Consider the following 17,978-nt stretch of genomic DNA (forward strand, 5'->3'; position numbering starts at 1 on the left):
AGTGAAAATGAATGAACTGGGTTTAAAATTCTCGTACAAAAGAGAACGTAAACGGACGTGCGTACCCATGAAGTAGAAAGTCGGAGAACATTGGTGCCAAGAGAATCCACTCCTAGTATTTGCTTGTTACTAACACCACACCAGTATACCATTCACAATCACAGTCTGAGTCACCCCCCCAAGGCAGACCTGGACGCCCCCCATCCTTCTGCAGTGCATTGATGGTCCATCATGCAGAGGGGGGGGGGTCAATAAATTTTTGCCTTCTGAGTGCCAGACGGGTGAACCACATTGCCTGGTGCACCACTTTGGCACTTAAAGGGTTAAAGCCTCAGAGCGTGCTTACCGTTGTATTATAGTGTACATTTAAAAGTTTGTGAAAAAAATGTTAAAAGATTTAAATGTATTTATTTTTTTGAAAATGAAATTTGAAAAGTTCTATGCTATATTGTTGATCAAATGTAAATGTGACCTGTATAGTTTGCTAAAATAATTTGGATATTTTTCACTACATTGAGACAGTAACTGTGAGGGGGGGGGAACACAAATCACCAGCTATTGCCTGCATTCGGGATCATTCATGACATAATCTTAAAGATTACTGCCAAATAACTGTAAACTATGTATATTCTAAAATAGAAGACCGTATATAGACAGACACTTCAATGCTTTATTGAAGCCTACTCAATGTATAATTAGACATTTACAAAAGATGTAATTTATTTGAAACAAGTTGTCTCATTTTGGAAAAAAATATGTGAACTTTTGAAGCTAAATATTAAACTTAATATCCTATGTAAATATATACATATATACATTCAATGATGTATTTTTTTAAGAACATTGGCTTGCTTTAATTTGTTAAAGGTGCAAGTGTTACACATGCTTTGTACATTGAAGTTGAAAGGGGTTTTACATTTTCCATTAAAAAAGCTCAAATGTTGATAAAACGTGTTTATTCGTGTGGTGCTGGATGCCAAATTAGTAGCCAACAAAGTAAATTTAAGGCGTTCCTGTTACAAGGCCCACTCTGCCCCTGTTTGTTCTTCGTTAACGTGTTCTTAGTTTCCTACAGAAGCTTAACATTCTTACACTTATCAGCCATAACATTATGGCCACCATATTGTGTAGGTGCCCCTTTTGCCACCAAACCAACCCTGGCCCGTCCAGGCATGGATCAATAGATCTCTGAAGGTGTGCTGGGGTATCTGGCACCAAGATGGTGGCAGCAGATCCTTTAAGTCTGTGTTGTGACACCTTTCTGTCAGAACCAGCATTAACTTTTTCAGCAGTGAGATATGGCGGCTTGCCTGTTAGATTTGACCGTGCAGCCAGCCTTCGCCCCCCACGTGCGCCAATGAGCCTTGGCTGCTTTTCCTTCCTTGGACCACTTTTGACAGGTACTGACCACTGCAGACCGGCACACTCCACAAGAGCTGCAGTTTTGGAGATGTTCTGACCCAGTCGTCTAGCCATCACAATTTGGCCCTTATTAAAGTCGCTCAGATTCCGCTTGCCCATTTTTCCAGCTTCTAACACGTTAACTTTGTGCCATGATACCAAGACTATCTGTGTTATTCGCTTCACCTGTCAGTGGTTATAATGTTACGGCTGATCGAAATCAGCACACAGAAATGAGCTGCTGTGAGCTGAGCTTTAAGAACAGCCTCGGGTAAAATAAACGCTGCTCCATTATGGAATATTATAAAAATACACTTAAAAAATTTCATTACAACTACTTGGTCAATAACCTCAACTTTTTGTTTTTCAACTTTGTGGGAAGAAGGACTATAGAATTAGTAACAATTGTTTGTTAAACTAAAGCCGAGTTAGCAGTGGGGGTGTGGTTTCAACCTGAAATCAGTGAATTGGAAAGGGCCGTTCCTGGTGTTTCCCTGCCAGGACTGCAGATAGGCCTCTTTAATTCATAGTTCAATCGGTAATGTCACAAATATCACTTATTTAAATACAGTATTTGCTTGATTATAAGACAACCCCCCCTAAACTTAAGGAAGGAAAAAAGAAAAGGCCTGAATAGAGGACCCTATGAAGGCAGCTTTTGCTGCTCTCAGACTCGCTCACGCGCTCTGTCGGCATCTCCCTATCTTATCTGTCGGCGTCTCCCTGTCTCCTTTTTCGCAGCTCCGTTCCAGTACCTCTTTCTCTGTGGATCCGTCTGCAGTATTCTGGTCTCTTGGAGTACTTCCACAAAAGGACAGAGCCCATATGCACGCACCATGAGGATAGCCTCTCCCCCGTTATCCCAATCAGAGGAGAGGGTGTGAGCGGAGACTCCGGATAACAGAGATGATACGTAGCGGGGTCGAAGAGAACAAAGAAAAAAAGAGAAGAGACGAGACTAGAAACAAAGCTTCCGCAGGGATGGAATTGGTAATCGAAGGTAGGGAGACATTGAGAGAGGAAAAAGTAGGGAACGCGTGAGTGACGGTAAGGGTGAGTGAAAAGCCCTTGGCTTAGTCTGCTGAGGGATAAGCACACAAATAGAAAAATCCTGAAGAGAGCAGTACCTATATATATAATATATATATATAATCTCGCTAGCTCATGCACATAACTCTTTTTACTTGTGCATCAACCACAATATACCACAAAACGAGGAGAGCTGCTAACTAATTATACAGACTGTGAAATCCAATAAATGTGTTAGAAAATATGAATACAATAAACAATGGAATGGGTAAATAAATGAATCATTACTTTATTCATAGTAATCTAGATACAGAATAAATTGGATTGGAAAATGTGAGAGAGTTATTATTTGCATGATGAATCCTAATTAAGACAATAAATTAATCCAGTGTAAATATGTAACATGATTCAATGCTACTTAGGGAACTTAACTTAATTGATAAACCAGTATGCTACTAGAGATAGTTAAATCTAGCCAGGCTTAAATTAGTAGTTTTGATGAAATCACTTTCTATGTTTGTAAAGTAAATAAAAGAGGTTTCCTGGACGGAGGGTGTGACACCCCATGCTGAGACGCAGCGACACTGCAACTTTAGTAAATAGCGTTTTGGAGGGGGATAAGCGGAACCGGTAACATTATATACTCCACGTTATCCGAGTATTCTGTTATGTGTGTGGCTTGGGTGCTATTTTGAGATTAACGCTACTCTAAATAAATTCCCTCTGTAGATTCACTAAGGATGTGATTGGCTGACTTATTACAATCTTTTTTTGAGTGGCGCCACCACATGGACATTTTGTTTACCGGAACATTTATTATAATGTTTCTTTTTTTATGGATTCCCTTATTGTTTCTTTTTTCCCCTTCACGCTTCTCATGGTGATTTCAGTAGGGAGCATTTAGGAACCGGCTAGTTTACATGACTACTGAATGGCAAAGGTCACCATAGTCCAGCAACATGATTACACGCATACTGGTATACAAATATGAACATATCCTATGAACACTTTCTATTAAAACTGTTTTCTCCTTATGATAAAATTAATAAAGAATATCGTAAGCCATATCATATACATTTTTGTTAAGCAAAATTATTTTTCTAGCAGTAGTTAGTTCAAAGTATTCCGCCAATAGATGAGGATGCGTCTGCTTTCATATGGGTTTTGAAGTTGTGATGAAAGCAGGAGCATAAGTTGTGCGGGATCAAAGCCTTACTTTGTAGCTGACCTTCCAAGACTGTTTCAAGGAGAGTCTTTAGAGAGCAAAACTACTTTCATTTTCTTCAGTCATCTCCATAATCATCTTTAATATGTCTTATAAGACATTCTTAGCACAACTCAGGTTTTATGTGAAATACACAAAATGGCATCATCCATGTCTTCGGGAACGATCGTGAACATTGGTTGACGAGCCCGCCAGCCCCCCACTGTGTGGTAAGTGGAACGTCCTTCCAGTAGAAGTGGTAGAGGTTAGTGAACTTCAGGAATTAAAACATAAATGGAATGGGCATAAAGCTACCCAAAACATAAGTCAAGATCAAGGACCGGGTAAGGGTTGAGGTCTTAAATAAGATGAAACAATGGCATACTGAGAGGGCCAATTTATTTGCCGTCAATTTATTTAAACAACATTTATTTAAAATCTAATCTAGGAGTGGACAATATAAAAACTGTTTAACGCACATCTCATTTAGCATGTTTTGATGTTTTCTTTCTTCCCGTAATGTATGTTCCACCTCACTGAACCCCTCAATGAAAGTGCCTTAGTATTTTAAACTAGGGGTATAAGATACGTGTTTATCTATCACTCTCAGTATAGTAAAATTCTTGTCAAATATGTACAATCCAAAGCCAGGGGCTACCTAATATCCTTTGGGGTTTACTCTTTTAAACGTTTCCATGGTAACTAGAACACTTTGCACTAGAGGTTTTATACGCAGTATGAAAGTAGTATGACAAAATATCCAGATTTCACGCCTTACCTTACGCAGAGAGATATTCTATACAATGTGACATTTATTTTTTCACTTTGGCATAAAGCTGTAATATTAGTACAATACTAAATATCCACAAGGTGTACTTCCTTCTTTGTCCATTAGGTGTCACTATTTTTTTCCCCATAAACTAGAGATATTTATCTTTCAGATTTTTGTACTTTTTGCTCATACTTTCCGCAAATGAGTTATGTCATATTTTGTTTATGGGCACCAATACTTGTTATACTTAAATTTTTTGTGATTTTCAGATTTCAAGAAACACAAAATCTCAAATTCCTTATATAAAACACCCTTTATTGTTGCTTTTTTTTTTTCTCAATCAAATACTGCCATTCAGCATTACTGGCACTCATGCACCGTTATAACAAGATACTGATATTTTCAGTAAGTATTTTTAAACAATGCATAACACATACAGTAATATGCATCAACTTTAATAATAATGCACCCTGATTTTTTATTTTGTAAACTGATTATTTAGAAATAGAAGAACGTGTAATTTGGTTCCATTTGTAAAAGAAAAAATATATATATATATTGTACATCGTCTCTCCTGGTTTGAGGTTAAAACTGGAGTAAGAGTGCAATGTAGCACACACATGAGGTGTTTATGTACACACCATATCTGAGATCACACAACAGTTGTGCATAATCAGATGCATACATTCTGGATGCATGACAGAAAGCATAGGTTAAAATATACTACTATTAAATATTAGGATCTGCGTTATTTCTGTTATGGAATTATACATTACTTAACTCTTTAGGTAACATTTTTCGCAATGTGATTTCAGGCAGTTGTATTAAAAAATAAAACAGAAGAAATATTGTCTTTAAGAGCCTGCTTTTCACTTCTTAGATCTGACTTGACAAAAACTTTGATTGAATGATTCACAGTGACATGTCTACTAGCATTCCTTCCTGGTAAGGAGTTTCGAGCCTTACTGTACTGCTGCCCTGATCATATTCCCTATCCTGATGGCTGTAATATAGAAGTAAGTTCTCTAGCTATCCATTAGTCCTTTAAGTTGAGATTGTATATCTTCCGGAAGCTCCAGAGGAGGAAGCTCTGGTAAAGGAATGTCTAAGGGTGGAAGGTTGGGTATAGGAATGTCTGCGCTCTTCCCAGCGTTGGCTATAAACTTCTGCCAGGCAGTCGAAGGGTTGGTTGTGCTGCCTGCTGGTTGCTGCATACTCCACAGCTCTGATTTTTCTACAAAATCAGTATCTATGTCCAGTTCCTTTTCCGGAGTCTTCTGCAATCTCAACACTTCAGCGCGCAACTTTCTGTTCTCCTTTTTTAATTTTTCATTCTCGGCAAGGAGAGTGTCCACCAGTAGGTTTAGGTCTTTGATTTTCGTTGCTTGCTCTTCCAGTTTTGTTTTGTCGTCTTTTGGAGTTCGGTGCGCCTTGTACTCCTCCAACGGTTCTTTCCTTTTTTGTAACAAGTAGAGGAGAGAGTCTGGTTCCCTTTCGAGGATATTACGGGTTTCTTGACAATACTTCCCTGGGTTGGAACTAGATTTCTGGCCTGCAGAAACAAGAGTATTTTGGCTGTCAACATCATCTGAAGACATTTTGTAAGATGTCTGGAGATGAGCAGTTGAATCCTTTTCCGTGGTGGTCATTTTCTGTTGGGTTCGAAGCTTATCCTCTCTTCTTGCCCTCTTCAGTCTCTCTTGGATCAACAACTGCTGTTTGAAATGGCTTTCTCGTTGTAGTTCCAACGATAGTTGAGCCTGCCCAGCAAAATTAACATTATTAGACTTGCTTAAAACTGCAGCACCCTGTAAAGCTTCACACATACAATCGGCAATACACAGTTTCATTGCTTCTAGGCAAGAAGTATATAAGGAAAGCTTTCAGGATTGGAAAGTCACAAAAGACAAGAAGTAAATACTTGACAAAGAAGACTTGTGCAGTTATCAAGTAGGTTAAACCTTCACACAGTTGCCATCCTTGTCTTTAAGGGACCTACAGCTAATTTGTTCTTTTAAGCATGGAAACGAGTTGCTTTGAGGCAATTATTCCATATGCATGGTCACTGGCACGTACATACATTAGAAACCATACATAAGTGTCCTGACTTGGTATGGGCCTTTGCTGGGCTGGAGAGTTGACCAGAACTAAGTCAGAAATGAGGCCGTTATCCTGCCCAAGAGCAATTCTCCTACTGAAACACAAATTGATTGACAGATGTATGCAGCATTTAAGCCGCAGATAGTGAAGAGTGTTAGAAGTTACATCGGTCAAGATCCATAACCACACAAAAAAGTCGTCCAACTGGTCTCCTGGGACTTGTTCATTTTCGGAACTCAACTGCAATCAATCTGATTTTCCCTCACTATCTAAGAGCGTCGCTTATATGAATTAAGCATTGCAGCAAGGGGCAATAGCATTTAGGGTGAGGGTGAGCACAAAGCGGCCCTTTAAAAAAGAAAAATACACGGCATCTCTAAGATGATTATCCAGCGAAGACATGTGGTGCTTCTTCACGATGGGCAATGGAAAGAATTCCTTATGTAATGGACTCAAAGGATTTCCTCACAATCTCTGGTGATGTCCTGCTGGTCGGACGCAGATTCACTATAAATACTCGGCTCACGTGCACGGTGCTTAGCGCGTGTGAATTATGTTGAACAGACATTTCAGATTGGATTTAAGCTGAATGTCAATGCAACAAAAGTCTTCATTTTAGTAACAAAATACACTGGAGCCAAACTGCATAGACCTATATATAATAATATTTATGTGTTTGCATGCAGGCACAATGTTATTTTATCCACTGGTTAAGGCGGGTTAGCGCTGGCACCATATCCACTCCACGGACGCAGAAACCTACTGGGCAGACAAGTGGAGGGGCTTAGGCACAAAGCAATGCGTTTCTAACAGAAGGATTGTTCTTTGCTATGGGGGAGATTGGAGGATTTATAGCTTTTGCATTTTCTTGGCATACCGTAGAGTGCAATTATTGATGTGACGGGGCGGAACAGCATTTCAAAGGCTTGTTCTATTGGCAATGTCTTGTATTGTAACCTTACCTGCTCCGACTGGGTCAGCCTCTTGGCCTCCAAAAGGTAGGCTGCAGAAAAGAAAGCGTGTATGACGTTAAACCAAAGCAATGGGGAAAGATCAGCAACGTAGCATGAATTGCAGCAACGTCCCGGATACTGAAACCAGCAGATGGTGCACTGTAGGCGACTGCATAGTGCCCATTTTAACCCTAAAACTGAAAGAGTATGGACTATGAGGGGTTTAGGCAAGCTGGTCTTATGACATATACAGGTTCCGAGTCACCCTCTTGTTTGGATGCACCCCTAGTGCGCTCACAATATTGTTTGCTTCCACTGCCCACTTGTTAGATATATATTTGCAGGCCAACAGATGTTGGGCAAACTCTTCTTTTTAACTTATCTATACATCTGCTAGTCAACTGGTTAGCACCCTGCACTGAGGACATTTTATCTCTGCAAAAACCCACCATGTAATTAATGTGATGTTTAAGTATTATTTTGCGCCTTGGTAATAATTGAGAGAGCAAGAACACCGAGTATAAACCAGATGTAAACTTGCCTACTTAAGAAAGAATGGGGGGGGGGGGGGGGATTTGATTTCTATTTTTTTCCTTAACTGTAGATCCCGATTGTACTTTTTGTGTACGATAGGATTTTTTACTCAAGTAAATCCCATTCATTCTAATAATATTTTCTAAATGCTGGGATGGTATTAGCGTAGATGGTGATGGAGAGAGGGAAAGGTCATTAAAGTGTTCAATGTTTCTTGTGTGGATAAGATGAATATTTTTAAAAGAAAATGTAAGAAAATATTTGCGTAATATTAGATCAGGAATCTGGGATTTCATGGCACAGTAACCATAATATCCCCCAGACAATTTTTGTTTCCAACACATTTCAAAACCCTGTACCGTAATGTAACAACCTCCATTAAATGTCCCCCGTTATGCTTACTGCCATTGATGTCATGTCTGGAAACATGCAATTGTCCATGACAGGTTAAAAAAGCCAGAGACATAACACGGACTGAATTAGTCATGTTTACCCTCAGGTTCTGTTTCTTTACAATTCGAGGGGCAAGATTTACTAATGTTTTCCAAACCTGTTGATCGCAAGTTAAGGAGTTCCTCCTCCGCGAGCTAAAGCGTTAATTCCGACAAAATTACAAAACTAGGCACTACATGCCATTATTATTAAAAAATATTAGTTTTCCGTTTTATTAGTCCTGGTTACGTACCAGCTGCTTTCTTGTGGCACGCGATTGCCTCTTCATATTTGCCTGTTGCCAAAAACCGGTCTGCTTTTCTGCTTTGTTGATGCGCCTATAAAAATATAATAAATGGTATAAATACGTAAAACCAGATGTTAGTCTGTATGCAATGCTGTCTTACACTGGGATACAGATCAGCTGTTTGGTTACCATTTCCAAGTCTGTGTCTGTAGTAGAAGAAAGCAGTTCAATAAGAACCACTCTGAACCACCAAGCCCAAGAAACAGAAGGGCCAGTAACGGTTAGGGCTACAAAACATTAATAAGAATGGACGTACATCGGCTGTAACCATCCCTCTGATAAGACATTTACATTGTATGCTTCCGGGTATAATTCAGAGCAGGTCCTGGCCAGCGGGGAGAAGCAGCTGTGGAGCACCCGGTGGGCGCAGGATGCAGAACCAACGGCAGCAAAAGGGACACTTTCTGGCGCTCTGGGTACCGAAACCCGACGCAGGGGGCACAACCTGCTTTTATTATAGATTTTGGTAGAATCCAATTTATGAGTTTTTAATTTTTGACCATCTATTGAATCAATAAACACCAAAAGCAGGGTACAATAGTGCTATTTAACATGATGTAACAGCATATGCTACACTATTTACTTACATTCTTATGTAAATCCCCACAAAGCAGCAAGATAACAATATTTCCCAGACAAGGTCTCCAAACGTCCAGCAGACATTAAAAAGAAATAAAAACCAGCAGATTACGTCGTAAATATCTGACACTAAACGGACTGGTAACCTTCTCCACGGACTGGTCAACCAATCCCATCTTTCAACAGACTACTCTCTCTCCATGGCCGATACACAAGAGAAATTAAAGTAGACATGATACTTACAGAGGTCACAGTGTGTATTTAATTAAACAAGTGTGCGCTTTTGGTTTTTCAACGGGTGGAATTAGTTTCAAACCAGGGGCTTTTTGCCATTCCTTGGTTATTTCCCGGTTGGAGATTCCCTGGGATTCATTTGGAGAAAGCTGTAAGCTGGACGATGAATGATCAGGAGCCATCGGTAACAGCTCACAAAGTATCTGCTCACATTATTTTAACATAGGGGGGTTTGCATTTACATATAAAATACATATAATACCGGACCCCTTCTATTCTAGAACTCTGTCTATGGATTGTGTGTTATAGAGGAGAAGGCTACGGCTGCACCAACGCATTTCGCTCCACACCAGTGGGACTTCCGCTTTAACCGTTGTGATTAATGGAGACGCTTGCATTTTATGGGCCAAACAAGTGAGTAAGTCATGGTTTGTAGTCAGCATGTGTATCCTGCAGCTATTAGCATATTTTAGTAATTATGCTAAATGACACTTAATGACATTATCACGTGGACACTTTTTCGTACGTCCTGACTAATTCCCCAGAACTATAATAACAGAGGCTGACAAAACTCCAAAACATGTATCACTAATTAACCGTGCGATGGATGACAGCATCACAACAAACGAGAAAGGGCTGCGATATCTGGCTTCGGTCATTAAGTCCGCATCTCCCTCGTTCTTCATTTGCAAAGAGCCGTGAGTATAAGCGTCGGCATGCGCAGCCTTCCTGCCGGTAAATAAACAGAGATTTGCCGCGTCAACAAGTTTTATTAACTCAATTTTGGTCAAAGTGTCTAAAAACCCAGAAAAAAAATCTTTTTTTTTTCTTCTTCACGGTTGAACTTCATGTTTTACGTTGAAAACATCCTAAATGGTTTATTTGCTAGACAAGTCGATATTTGATCTCTTGTCCCCGCTAACAAACAGTTATATTTATATTAGCCTCGTTTACCAAGAGCAATCCTGGTGCATAGATGCAATCGGTGGGCAGATTCCACTGGTTGCCATGGTAAATGCTTCACTTTTACTACTTTACACCATCGCTCTTCATACATAAACCTCTACATGTCTAAGAAAGCCAGAAATCGCACCATTCCCAAAATATTACTGCATGTTTTTGATTCCGTAACTTCCTTTCTTCTGTGTCGTCCAGAGCTGCCCCGTGATGGGGCTAAAGCTTCGAACTCCCCATAGAGTGGCTCATACAAGAGAAGGGAGCAGTGCGACGGTCAGCGTTACGTTGTTAAAAAATGCACATTATGAAGAAAGATGAAAAACACAATTTGGCAGCCGATACGAAGCGTTCAGCCCGTCGTCTGCCCTTTTTTCCGGCTGTGTCCTGAAGTCCTCAAACGTATATCGAGGATGTCCTTATTCCCATCGAATGCGAGGAATATCCGGTGCAAAACGTTGAGTTTAATTCATTGTTCTAATTTCCAGTTCATTGTACACCGGCGAGGGATCCGAACAAACCCGCGGTGCACGGCGTGCGGATTAAAGGTAGGTCCCGAATCAGAAGTACATGCGAGTGAATACAGAAAACAGGCACGGTGTAGGAGTGTGAATAACGCTATGACAGCTTAAAGTTGGTGGGTCCTTCTCTATGACATCGTAAAGTACTGATCAATCCCAGCAATACTGCTGTTGGGTACAAATACAGGGAGATTGCGGGACCATTTAACCCTCTGCTGACAGCCATGACAATCGTGTTACATACATCACTATCATTCAAGGAAACGTCCCTCATTAATGCTTCTGGGAGGCTGAAGGTTATTAAACTACCTGCTAATTAAAATGTTTGCCATTCCTGGAAGGAAAAACCTTCGTTATAATAATATATTTTATAATCACGATTACCGTCAGGAGGCTTCGCTTGCTTCCGGGATTCACAAGTAACCTCCATTATGGGGGGGGGGGGGGCTACGGTGTCATTTATCTAACATTTACCGTCATCCCTCCCACGGCCCCCTGTATCTGCAGTTCCGCATTTACAAGCCTCTGACCTTCTAGGTCTAGATCACAACCTCTTGTTCGAACATTTGTTCTTCTTCGAAACAAGTTTTTTTGTTCAATCCATTAAGTATTTAAATGTTTCCGCACCCCCACTCTTTTCTTCTCCCCCCAAGCTTTACATCCTTCCTTATTCTTTTTATCCTGCAAACCATGTATAAGTCTGATAACCTCCTTCTGGACGCTCTCTAGATATCTCTGTATCCTTCTAGAGATGACGTCTCCAGAGCTCCACACAATACTCTAGGCGAGGTCTGCCAGACGAGAAACAAAGGGACACCGGGGAATCCGGGCCCAAAGTGCTACGCCTGTGGATGACGTGCTACTTGTATTGACTTATATAGCACCACCATAATCCAGAGCGCTGTACACCTTGTAGATGGCCGAGGATTCCGCTTGTCCAGCCCCCCCTTGCACATCGAGGTTTATTACGTGAAACGGTATTTCTAATTACAGACGGGATATAAATGGAGGATTTCCATTACAGGGTGACCTTTCCGACAGAAAGCACACAGAGGCGGCAAACGCTTCTACGGAGAGGATCCGATCCCCGGCCGCGGCCGCCGGAATCACTCAACATTCTTAGGATGGGGTCACGGTTTTGTCAAGAAAAGGGTTTATTGTATATTTTTGGAGAGATCCAGTTTTTAAAGTAATATTTAATACATTTTTCATAATAACTGCAGTGGTATTTTCGGGGGGGGGGGGGGCAATTTTGGTTTTCTTTCGACCTAAATGTAACCCTTTCACCGCCAAGGAGGAATAAACTAGTTCCTTTTTTCACTTCCTAAAACATTTGATAAAAAGGGGAAAACGATAAGGTGCCCAATTATACAGAGAGCTAATAGCCATATGCAGCTCATATGCTGTCCCCAGTGATTGGTGGACAGCAAATCCCATCACTCTAGGGCAGTAGGTGAGGGGTGATGGGAGTTGCAGCTGCTGAGTAGTGTGTTAATGTCACATTATGGGGTACAAATGAGTGACGAGTAACAAGTGTACACATCGAAGCCATCTGCACCTGTGTGGCAGGAAGCAGCTACTCACCAGGTTCAGAGGACTTTCCATCACTTCCATGGAGTCCTGCTCTGTGTAGATTATGGCTGCTGTACAGGGAGAAGCCTGTATCTGGGATCAATCATCAGGCCTCACTGTCACCGCTATACTCGGGGGAAATCTGGGGCTGATCCCGGCTGGTGTCAACACACTACGGCTCCTACCGCAGTAGCTGCAACAACAACTTCCTCCTAAAGCCCCGCCCACCTTATACGTCACACGCTCCGCCGCCTGGACCGGTGTTTACCATAGAGTTCTAAACGCAAGAGGCATAAGGCACGTTACTTGTATGTCTCCTCGTGTTGAGGCGCACACAGCACCATAGGCTTTCCGGATTTCGGTATCCAATTAAATGGTCGCCGCGTTGTTGTCAGTTTTCTCTCGTGTGTTCAAACTTCTATGACCATAACAGACCGCGTCAGTGACAGTATGGAAAGCTTCAAGCCGCAAGCTTATACCTGTAACGAGTAATAATATAAGATAATTAATATATATATATATATATATATATATATATATATATATATATATATATATATATATAATATGTATTTCACAGAACCAATCGTTTTTTCTTTTCTAAAAATGGTTTTACTGTCTGAACATAATCAGGCTTAAAGTTTATTTTATAGAAAGTTATTATGGTGGACATTTTAAAAGCTGTCTTATAACCATAGCAACCAAAAAAAACAAACTCCATGTAGTTGAGTGTGTTTCGCAGAGCATTTAGATCATCAATAGAAAACCTCTGATTCCTGTCCAATCCAACAAAAAAAAGATGTCCTGGCAGAAAATCACTTATTATCTGCCCCAATTTGGAAATTTTAAGCAGGCTGCTCTCTTGGCCAGCGTTCATCTTTACAGCCACGACGCAAACAACTGGCGCAGGATTCCCTCTGCCCTGGACTGTCGGGCAGATACCTGGAACAAGTCATTACTGGTGGCATGATTGCTACATAACATGATACCCCCCCCCCCCCCCCCGTGTCCCCTACTGTGGCCCAGATGCCTCCATTACTCTTCCCACCAATGTATTCCTTTTTAAGAGCTCAGAATGTCAGCTGGATATGAGTGTATAACAATGTTCTACAATAACATTAGTGTGAACAGCGTAAAGGGGGGTTTATACATCAAAATAAAATGCATTTTCCCTCGAGAATTCTTTACCTGGTTAGTGACAGATGAGACACTCCTCACAGACTTTGCTGCGTCTTAGTTATAGGGCACAGGTTAAAGAATGTACGTGTCTTACCATTGAGTACTTTACCGACTTTTCCCAGGCAGAGGGTGTTATTGAAGATGCTTGGTGCTTGACGTGCCGTGTAAAGGACATTTTGTGGTTCGGCAGTAAGCGCTTGGTGTTGACGAGGGACAAGGTTGCAGTCAGCTGAAGGACTTTTCTCATATTGACAGTGGAGAGGAAGCGGACTAATCATTCCCTTCCCGGGCCATTCTCTTCTTACCCTGCATTTATTCCATATGGTAAAAAAAAAATCAGTGAGTGAGTACGTAAGAATGCCTGGGAAGCACCGGTTCTCCAGGTCATCACCAGAATCTTGACAGGCCCCCATCCACGCCAATTTCCCCTTTAAATGGGGGTGTTGCCTGTGATGTCACAGGGAACGCCTCCTGACATCAACGGGAAAGCCCCCTACATCAGCGAGTCCGTCCATTGACATCAGTGGGCAGTCCTGGCTGCATCCCGCAAGGGCAGGCTCCAGGCAGCCAGAGCCCAGAAGTTTCCTGGTATGCAAATAAGCATTGCCGGGTGAAGCACCGCTTCTCCGGGTCAAGACCCGAATCCTCCAGGTGGTGGGGTCTTGACACGGCACGCCCATTTTCCATTTATATGGGGGTGTTTCTCGCTGACATGAGCTAGACCACCCACTCACATCATTGGAACGCCCACTGACGTCAGCAGGACATCCCACCGACGTCACGGGGGAACTCCTGCCGACGTCACAGGACCGCCCGCTGACGTCAGTGGGCAGTCCTGGCCGCGTCCCGCATGGGAAGGCTCTGGTTAGCCAGAGCCCAGAAGTTCCCAGGTATGGTACATAAGCCCTGGCACTTTTGGTAAAATAATTATGGCTCCTGTTGCAAGGAAGATTGGCAACTGGATTTAAACCTTTACGCAACTGCCAGAGAGAAGGCAAACAATGCAGTTGCTGTTATAACATATCTTCCTTTTTTCCATTCCTTGCTTTTTTTGCTTCTCGTTTTTGCCAGCGATGGTCACTAGGTGGCACTAGAGCATAAGTAAATATCACCAAGCTTATCACTCCATTCAGTTGTGTCTCTGTGCAGAGAGAAATAATAAACATAATAAGATAAATAATTAATGGAAACAGATCTGTGGAATATATTAATATGTCTGTATCCTAATTTGGATTTGCGATAGTTAACACATGCATTATCACGGTCTGGACATCTGGTTATTTCTAGCTTTTAGGAAAACACTTTCTTCTGGCACACTACCTACTGTATGTCTGTTGTGTTTTTCAAAGTATCCATACATTAACTCTATTACTAGCTTGTAGGAAAACATGTTTTCGTAACTCACTACCTACTATATGTCTGTTGACACACCAGTGTCCAGCAGCATTTTCCAAATATAGTATCATTCCACTTGCGTATGTTTTTTTAGGGCCAATTTTTTAATTTTTTTTCAAATTTTTTAATTAAGTATGTAAGGTAATTTTCTTTTTAGCTTCATTTTTAGTATTTTTTAGTATATTATTTAGTATTAGCTCACTCTGATCACTTATGCGTGATTAGCAACAGTGGGGATCATCAGGGACCACAGTAGGGATGGTACAGACCGAAAGGACCTACCTACAGTGTTAGTTTTGACACCACAGGAAAGAAACGCCCAATCATTGGGAATTCAAACACTTTCAGTGTAAATGCCTTTATCCGGTGGGCTACTGCCATACGTCTCTCCGTATGTGCCTGATCTGCCTCTCCAGTGGCCACCAGCTGGATACGCCTGGCCACATGACAATAAAACTGTAGCGTACGGTTTGGTATATCCAGCCACACTTACGTCTTTATGTGACTGCCGGCACTTAAGTGCCGGGCCACCCAGTCCAGCCCTGGTGCTGGACTGCTGCATCAGCCTGATCTCATTTGCATCAGCAGATCGATGTACCTAGTGAAGTATATATTAAGTTTTATGGTTTGACCACTTCTTGGACATGTTAGGGGCTTCAAGCAATTAAGGCATTAGTAGTGGTGTCCTCTCTAATCTAATAATCTTTGGATAATATATGACCTAACATCTAATTATGAATATTATTTTATAATTTAGTAAATGTATCCCTTGTCTTACTGGAGTGAGGAATCTGAATCCTGGCTGTTACTGCATTGGTGGCCACAGGAAAAATCCTCCGAAAACCACTATATACCCTAACGTTTTTGCTCTAGGAAGGCATTGCATTAGATTAAGATGGGCCCATAAACATTCTTTTTGAGTTGCATTCTATGTTAGGGAAAACAACAAGGTTCTAAATGTTTATGGAAAGTAATGAGCACTCTAGTCAAGAATTAACAAAACAAGGAAAAGCTGGACGTTCAATGCCTGGGCAGAGCAAGCTGCGGAGGCTGTGATGACTTTAACAGGGGAGAACCCCCTTGCGTTTAAACACAGAGGATTTGTTTTCTAAAAAGGGAAATATTTTATGAGATTGACCCAATGACATACACTCACCCCTACTGATGGACCCTCACCAGCCAAACGAAAGCAAAATCAAACCCAGTTATCATCCTTAGCCAAACTAATGCAGACACACTCTTAGACGCACCAACATACACTCAAACACACATAATGCTCTCAGCCAGACTAACGCATACAATATTCTCAGCCAAATTACGTACACACAAGCATACAAAACACCTCAGTCCCAAGCACCCTGCTACACACATAACACCCAGCCATCCACAGGGCCAAATCATGGTTATTGTACAAAAATACAAAGCGTTTTTAAGTACTGCTCCACCTACTCTGCTGAACTTAGCTGAACCCTTCGTCTAGCATACTAGCCTCTACCTTAGGTCATATGTTTTAAAGACACCTATATCTTGTAGAAGTGAGGGTTGTGTTTTGTTCATTACCAAGGAGGTCTTATTTGGGATGATCTGTTTGGGAAATAATGATACCTGGGAACTCTCCATACATGGGATTTTTGGGTAAATTTCTTTTTTCTTCGGGCGGAGGAGCGATGTTTGACCACACACTCCCTGTCCACTTTCCACCCACTAAAGGCTGTCTGTGGATAGCCCCACCCCTGTGTAGCTAACCCCACCTCTATATGTAGCTAACCACGCCCCTTCATGAAGCTATTTTCTTGGAAGAGGGAGAGCTCCAAGTAGCCTATCCTGGGAAGTTCCCACATACATGTAAATATGTGAGCGAGGTCCGTATAGTTTGGGGTTTGTGGACTTTCCAGGTTCTGATGTAGGTGATGAAGCATAAAATAAAGGTTTCGCTTGTTGTGGGTGTGGTATACTTGTGGGTGGAGCAACATGGGCCCCCTAAGACAGCCTTGCAGTGGCCCCTGTATTTTGTGTTAGGCCTCTGGGTCCCGGCTATTGCAAGAAATGCTATTTGCAGAGTGTCCTGTACTTTTTGTTAATTATAATGCAACTTACAATAATTAGTAAACATTCATATTTAACATATTATTCAACTATGCTATTCAATACATTTTTTACACTTATGACGTAAATGTCTACTTGTGAAATGTAACTAATTACTAAAAGACTATGTACTCACACATACAGGCATTGTCATTTTTTTCATTTGCTAATTAATATTAATTAGCACCACATTAGTGAATTACAATTGTACATGTCATTAAAGTAGATGCATTGGCTCATTATGTGTTGCCTCTAGTAAAAAGTGAACAGGTCAAATTGATAAAAAGTAATTCTGAGTCAAAGTGCAAAACATGGAGCAGTCACCAGGGAAACCAAGTGAATATCCTCAACCCAAGAGAACATAGCTCTTGGAATCAGAATTGGTCATTGTTAGCTGGGTAACCAAATCAGCAATGATTTCCTGGACACATACATTTCACAGAGAGGAATCAGCGCACTATTAGTCTTTAATTAATGCCAAAAATCACAGAGTATAATATGTAACATATTTTCTACACTTTTAAAATGTCAAAAACGTAAAAATGTGAAATAATGAAAATAAAATTCAAGGGGATGAGTTTGCAGAGTTATGCAAACTGAGAAATTTGCACCCAAAGTTCTGCATTTGTACCCCATTAAAACCTTTGATCATTTGCCAATATCTGAAGATTGTAGGCTATGCATTGTCATCACAACACAATTTGATTATGTAGATTTCATTAATGAT

At 41.1% G+C, this 17,978-nt stretch overlaps 1 protein-coding gene across 1 annotated transcript; it reads right to left on the reverse strand.

Moving 5' to 3' along the window:
- Positions 1-5,431: 5,431 nt before the first annotated feature.
- LOC149298994 (nuclear receptor-binding factor 2-like) lies at positions 5,432-12,634 on the reverse strand. Its single transcript, XM_089486980.1, has 4 exons — positions 12,605-12,634; positions 8,679-8,763; positions 7,469-7,509; positions 5,432-6,166 (listed from the first exon to the last, which is right to left on the reverse strand). The coding sequence occupies exons 1-4, from the start codon at positions 12,632-12,634 to the stop codon at positions 5,432-5,434; spliced, it is 891 nt and encodes a 296-aa protein (XP_089343106.1).
- Between the last annotated feature and the right edge of the window lie 5,344 nt (positions 12,635-17,978).

Source organism: Sceloporus occidentalis, unplaced genomic scaffold (assembly GCF_023333645.1).
Source record: "Sceloporus occidentalis isolate IW3139 unplaced genomic scaffold, rSceOcc1.0.p SCAF_30, whole genome shotgun sequence".
In the NCBI taxonomy this organism is placed as follows: Eukaryota; Metazoa; Chordata; class Lepidosauria; order Squamata; family Phrynosomatidae; genus Sceloporus; species Sceloporus occidentalis.